The sequence below is a fragment of the Penaeus monodon genome, chromosome 10 (assembly GCF_015228065.2).
Source record: "Penaeus monodon isolate SGIC_2016 chromosome 10, NSTDA_Pmon_1, whole genome shotgun sequence".
NCBI classification, from domain to species: domain Eukaryota; kingdom Metazoa; phylum Arthropoda; class Malacostraca; order Decapoda; family Penaeidae; genus Penaeus; species Penaeus monodon.
The window spans coordinates 25,430,326-25,437,032 of record NC_051395.1 but is presented as its reverse complement, the minus strand read 5'-3'; the positions used below and the strand labels follow the sequence as shown (position 1 = coordinate 25,437,032).

General features: G+C 43.5%; 1 protein-coding gene across 1 annotated transcript; it reads left to right on the top strand.

The window, feature by feature from the left end:
* Window positions 1–1,830: 1,830 nt before the first annotated feature.
* LOC119577577 (glutamate-gated chloride channel alpha-like) lies at window positions 1,831–5,735 on the top strand. Its single transcript, XM_037925160.1, has 7 exons — window positions 1,831–2,016; window positions 2,128–2,335; window positions 3,026–3,187; window positions 3,342–3,494; window positions 4,121–4,288; window positions 4,616–4,833; window positions 5,228–5,735. Exons 1-7 carry the CDS (start codon window positions 1,831–1,833, stop codon window positions 5,714–5,716), a joined length of 1,584 nt encoding a protein of 527 aa, XP_037781088.1. The 3' UTR covers window positions 5,717–5,735.
* Window positions 5,736–6,707: the final 972 nt, after the last annotated feature.

Sequence of the window (6,707 nt, the reverse complement as noted above, 5' to 3'; positions counted from 1 at the left end):
GAGTGGGAGAGAGCGAGTGAGTAGGGAGGACGGATTGGGATTATTCAATTTTATGTGCCCATTTTTGTATAGTTTTATTATTCTTTTATTCTTATGTATTTTTAAACTTATTTTAAACTCACCATACACTATTTAATAAATCAATTAAACTGCATTATGTGTAAAAACGTCACCAAGCGCGGGAAGCCACCAGTATAAAAGGTCAAGCCAGGTCGGTCAGAAAGGGAGAAGCTTTTTATCTTGGTGACAAACCATTGGATTTTTAGCTGGCTGACTGCTGCTTCTCGTGCTGTGGCGGGTTGCCTCTATTGTCTCAAGTAAGTGTATGGTGTGTTATCTTGTGAATTGGATATGTTCGAAAGATTTGCGCGTAATAAATGTATATTACGGATGCTCTTTTTTATGTTGCCTTTTTAGTCGGCCAGTAATGTTATTTTATTCTTTTTATTGTGACTACGGGGTCACTTTCAAATCACCCGAGAGTCATCCTCAAAATATGCCAAACCCACATGGACATTACCTGTAGTTGGATAACACGCTACCAAACCAACATCTCTAACTCTACGGAATTTGATTTATCCACTACAGTACGGTTAACAAAAAAGAGAATCGGAGTGATGAGCTATTGAGAGGAAGAATGGGAGTAATGGGGACGGCGAGAGCTAGTAATTAAGGTACGGTCAGTCTACCCATAGATTCGTCAAATCCAATTTTGTAATTTGCCCATCGATGGACTCATTCCAATGGATTTCGCCCACTCGTTCGAAGCGTTCGAAGCATGACATGCATATATTTTTATTTGAAGGTATAACTGTTATTACACATTTTTAATTATTTGGAACTATATTAGTCAATTGGTATATCAATCACTACATTTACTAGAATAAGAATAAAAAGTAAAAACAAATGCATAGACCATGGATTCTCATTTGGCTGACGAATATAAACAAACGCGTAGCCGCCTGTTTCAAGTTGTCGAGACCGCAGATCCCGTAAATATTCGAAATGTGGAATTCTGTAGCAATTTACTCTTCTTATATTCTCTATAACTCTGGAAACATAAAAAGTAGCAAGTTAGAGAGAAGATCGCGGGATCCATAGTGAGTTTCTGCGGTCACGATTTGTTTGATGCCGCGATTCCAGTGGATAGCCGATGGTTCTTTTCGCAGTGCGAACAACACGGATGGGTGGCTTGGTTTCAACCCACTGAAAATCGCTGGATTCCAGTGAAATTTGTGGGTAGTCTGACCGTACCTTAAGGTAGAGAAAATGCTAATGAAAGGGAGGTTAGGAATAATAGACTGGTAAGGAGAATGTGAATGATGGAATGAAAGATTAAGTGAAGAGATGGAGAAATGATAAGCATTTATTGGGTAAATTCTTTTTTGTGATCATGTTCCTTTTGTTCTATTTTTCTTATTATTATCTTTCTCTTCGCTTTTTTTTCTTATCTGTTTCTTCTCCTACCCTCACTATTAGCAACAGGATATCTTCAAAAATAGAGTAAAACTGAGAAATCGCAGGATTCATTTATTTAGTGTGTAAAAAGTTTATTATTATCATTATCATACGTCCTATTTTCTTGTTCTTCCTTCTCCTTCTCTTCGCCTTTTCCTCCATCTTCTCCTTCTCCTTTCTCCCCTTCTCTTACTCCTTCTCATTCTCCCTCTCTAGTTTCACCTTCTCCTTCTCTTACTCCTTATTTTCATTCTCCTGTTTTACCTTCTCTTTCTCCCTTATTTTTTTTTTCTCCTCTCCTCCTCCCGGCTTCGCTCTGAACAAAAGCTAGAACTCGACACTAACCCCCCCCCCCCCCGCCCCTCTCAGCGCATGTACTACCTGGACCTGGTTCCTTCGCCGCTGTCGTTCCGCGGCTACGGCGAGTACGCGGTGCGGCAGGACGCGGAGGGCGCGTGGGCGTGGTCCAACATCATCACCAACACCACCATGGCGACGCTCAGCCAGGAGGACGTCGACCTCAACTACCCCGTCGGGAGGCTCACCTGGAACCTGCAGGTGAGGTTGTGTCGTCTTCGTGAACGCGATGAGTCTTTTTTTTTATGGCGATGACGGCTAAAGAACCAAAATATCGACATTAATTATTAATGATGACGCGAACCTCCCCAGAACCCAGTGTGCCATCAGGAAGCGGGCCGTCGTGTGCTGACGTTGTCCTCGTGCACTGTCAGCCAGTTCACTTGCTCCGATGGCTCCTGCGTCGACTTCGCCAAGCGCTGCGACCTCAAGTTCGACTGCGACGACAAGACGGATGAGAGCGATTGCGACATCATCAATTTCCCGAAGGATTACAGGTCCAAGTTGCCGCCCAGACCAGGTGAGTCGTGGGACGTGGAGGCCAGAGAGAGATGGAAGGACAAATATACAAGTATATATATATGTGTATAGATATCAGTATACACACATATATATGTATATATATAGTATATATATAGTATATATATATATATATATATATATATATATATATATATATATATATATATATATGTATATATATATATATATATATATATATATATATATATATATATATATATATATATATATATATATACGCACGTGAGAGAGAGAGATGAAGATAAATGGGGGTCGTGATTTAAGCTGTGAATATTCGTAGAACCTGCATTGCACGACGAGCATTCTGTCCTTGAAGGAAAAAGCAATTTTACTTCGAAACAACGAATGGACTCCCAGTTCTCGTTCGCCAAGAGACGCGATTAATAAATACTTGCCTGACATCATATTAGAATCGAGCGACCTTTCCACGACGAGCTCGCTTTTATACAGTCTGTTCCTCACTTCCTAATCAGTAAGGATCAATGTCTATGGAACCCTTTTACTGATATAAACAAGCACAAACAAGCCTGTCACAGAGAGAGAAAGAGAGAGAGAGAGAGAGAGAGAAGGGGGGGGGAGAGAGAGAAAGTGAGAGAAAGACAAAAAGCCATACAGAGAAAGACAGAAAGACAGACAGACACCCTCATAAGTCCCTCTGCTCCCACAGCCTCCGACTCGTCCCTTCCGATCTCCCTCAACGTGACGATGGACACCCTCAACATCGACACCACCACCATGCTGCTCTCCGTCAGCTACAACCTCCGCATGACTTGGCTCGACAACCGACTCACCTACAACAACCTCAAGAACATGACGCGACTCAACACGGGTGAGACACGCGATCGAGGCATTCGGTAGATGAATCAGCTTAATTGGGTCAATAATCATCTACCTTTCCTTGAATGAAGAGTACCACTGTCATCTTTTTCTCTTTTTATCCCCCCTCCTCCTCCTCCCTCTCCTTCTTCCCTCCCCGCTCGCAGTGTCGCTGAAGCAGGTGGAGGGTCTGTGGCGGCCGCGCCTCGGCTTCATCAACACGGACGACATCCAGAACACGGCGGTCGACGCGGACGCCGTCACGATGATCATCAAGCTCGACCAGAGCTTCGCGCCCGACCTCTCCAACCCTTACGAAGGTGAGCGGCGGCTCGAGGGAGCGCGGGAGGATGGTATTATCATTTTCATTATCATTATTAATACCATTATTGTTATGTTGCTACTGTTATTAATGTTGTTATTGTTATTATATTATTCTGTTATTAATATCGTTATTGTTATTATTATTGATGTTGTTCTTGTTATTATTATTATTATTATCATTTATTATTATTATTATTATTATTATTATTATTATTATTATTATTACTATTATTATTATTATTATTATTATTATTATCATTATCATTATTATTATTATCATTTGTGTATATTATCATCATTGTCATTATCATTATCTTTATCATTATTATATGACAATGATAACATTAATGGTAATAATAATGATAAAAGTAATAACAACAATAAAGATAATGATAATAATGATTAGTATCATTATTACTATCACTCTCTCTCTCTCTCTCCTGTCTCTCTCTCTCTCTCTCTCTCTCTCTCTCTCTCTCTCTCTCTCTCTCTCTCTCTCTCTCTCTCTCTCTCTCTCTCTCTCTCTCTCTCTCTCTCTCTCTCTCTCTCTCTCTCTCTCTCTCTCTCTCTCTCTCTCTCTCTCTCTCTCTCTCTCTCTCTCCCTCCCTCTTCCCTTCCTCAGTCGAGATCTACCGAGGCGACACCAACCCCGTCTCGACCATCAGGAAGTATAGCACTGTCTACACCTGCAACTTCGACCTGGTCCTCTATCCCTTCGATATCCAGAACTGCTACATGGTGCTGCAGGTTCTCTCGGCGTCATCGGACTACCTTATTTACGACGCTGGTGGTTAGTTTTTTTTTTTTTTTCATGGGACGTGAGAGACGTGGTGTGGGGTTTAATTCAGGTGGATGGATAGGAAGATAGAGTGAGAGAGATAAAGAGAGATTGGTTGACTGACTGTTTTGACAGGTAGATCGACTGCTAGATAGACAGATAGATAGCTTAGTAGGTGAGTGATAAATATATAAATCAACTACTGATTAAGAACTAGGTAGATTGATCGCCTGACACTTTGGTTAATAGATATATTGACTGACTCACTAATAGGTAGATTGATGGCTTGGCTGATAGACTGACTGACAGATGAGACTTTCCGCTCGACCCACACGCCAGGTTCCTCGGTGGAGTACCTCGGGCCGACGCTGCTGGTGGAGTACGGCATCGGGAGGATCGACCTGCAGGTGGACAACGCGACGCAGTACGCCGTGGCGCGCGTGCGCATCGAGCTGATCCGCCGCTACGGCTACGCGATGCTCAACATCTACATCCCTTCGCTCACGCTGCTCATCATCAGCTACGTCACGCTCTTCTTCCGCCCCTCCATCTTCGAGGTGCCTGTTTCTTTGTTTAAAAAAGGAAAGTAAAAAACAAATGTAATTTTGTTTTGACTTAAAAGTTGCTCTAAAGTGATTTGTCGTTTTGGTTTAATTCATATTTCGTTAATTACTGCCCTTACAGTAACAACTGTCTTGAAAGCTGTTCCATAAAGCAACAGACTAGCGGGAAATCATTCCATTACAACAAATCGCAATTAGTAACCAAACGTCCCATTTTACAATTCCTTATATATACACACATGCCTCTTTACTGCTAGCACTGGCAGGAACATTTTTGTTGTCATTGTTGTTGTTGCTGTTCCTTAATTACTCCAGATTAAGCAACTGAAGGGCTATTCCAGGTAAATAAAAAGGAATTTCCTTCTAAGCACCTTCCGCCCGCCTTCAGGTGCGCGTGATGACGGCGCTGACGTCGCTGCTGGTGCTGGCCACGCTCTTCACGCAGGTGTCCGCCTCGCTGCCCAAGACGTCCTACTTCAAGATGGTCGACATCTGGCTCCTCTTCTGCATCGTCCTCATCTTCTTCATCATCCTCTTCCACACCGTCATCGACCGTTACGTGGATTACTCGGCCTACTTCGGGGCTGCCGCCGGTTTCAAGGAGGGAACGTGGCTCAGGCCTCTTTCGGGGAGCAGAGGCGCGTCCACGATCAAAGTCCTGCCGGCGGACCTGGAGGACGCTCAATCCCTCGCCGGCAGCGGGAGGAGGGGGAGCGGGACGTCTTGGCAAGACAAGCTGAGGAACTTCTCCGTCGATCTCGACTTCTGCCTCAACTTCTCCAAGGCCTCCACCTTCTCCATGTTCCTCCTGTTCAACCTGGTCTACTGGGGAAAGCTGGCCGCCGGCTCCGGCCTCGTCTACTACCTGTACAACTGAGAGGATGAGGGAGCGGAGTGGGGAGGGGGGGCGGTGGGGGTGCACTCTCCCCTCGATCTCTTTCTCTCTCGCACTCTCTCTTTATATGCATACATTCATACATAAAATATACACACACACACACACACACACACACACACACACACACAACACACACACACACACACACACACACACACACACACACACACACACACACACACACACACACACACACACACACACACACACACACACACACACACACACACACACACACACACACAGACGCACACCACACACACACACACACACACACACACACACACACACACACACACACACACACACACACACACACACACACACACACACACATATATATATATGTATATATATATATATATTATAATATATATATATATATATATATATATATATATATATATATATATGTCTGTCTCTCCCTTTCCATCTAGGTGCATCCCACGAAGAAGCAGGATGCGTTTTATTGCTGTCTCAGTCGTGAGAGCTTCCCGGAATCCTGTGTTTACTCCCGCTTCCACTGCAAACAAGACACGAAAGAAGAGACTATGATAAAAACATAATAGATTCCTCTAGCGCACATAATCTTGGCCTTTCAATCACTTTTTTATTATCATTATCACTATGAATGTAATATGTTGCCTTTATAATTAATAAATTGTCGAAGCATCTAATAGTTTTTCATTTTTGAACACCTTTAAAAGGAAAGAATCATATAATGATAACCTAGTTTCGTCGTTGGAGGATCCTTCAGAAATGCAGGAGTGCCGAGTTCTGTGGCACTGACCATAGGCTGGTTGAGGCTACCCTGTGGGTCCACTTTAAAACTCCTCGTCCCTCCAGTCGCCTAGAGTGGCCAGGCTGATGGGGGAGGAGTGTGCCCGAAGGTTCGCCACGGCAGTCTCTGACCGGTTCACAGAACTTGAAAACCTGACGGAACCGGCCCTTCAAGCGCGAAACACTTGAA

Bases quoted from the DNA above. Each gene is read 5' to 3' on its own strand.
- LOC119577577 (XM_037925160.1), top strand. From the start codon at position 1,831: ATGTACTACCTGGACCTGGTTCCTTCGCCGCTGTCGTTCCGCGGCTAC. The intron at 2,017-2,127 runs GTGAGGTTGTGT...GAACCTCCCCAG, and splicing joins GGCTCACCTGGAACCTGCAG to AACCCAGTGTGCCATCAGGA. The intron at 2,336-3,025 runs GTGAGTCGTGGG...CTGCTCCCACAG, and splicing joins CAAGTTGCCGCCCAGACCAG to CCTCCGACTCGTCCCTTCCG.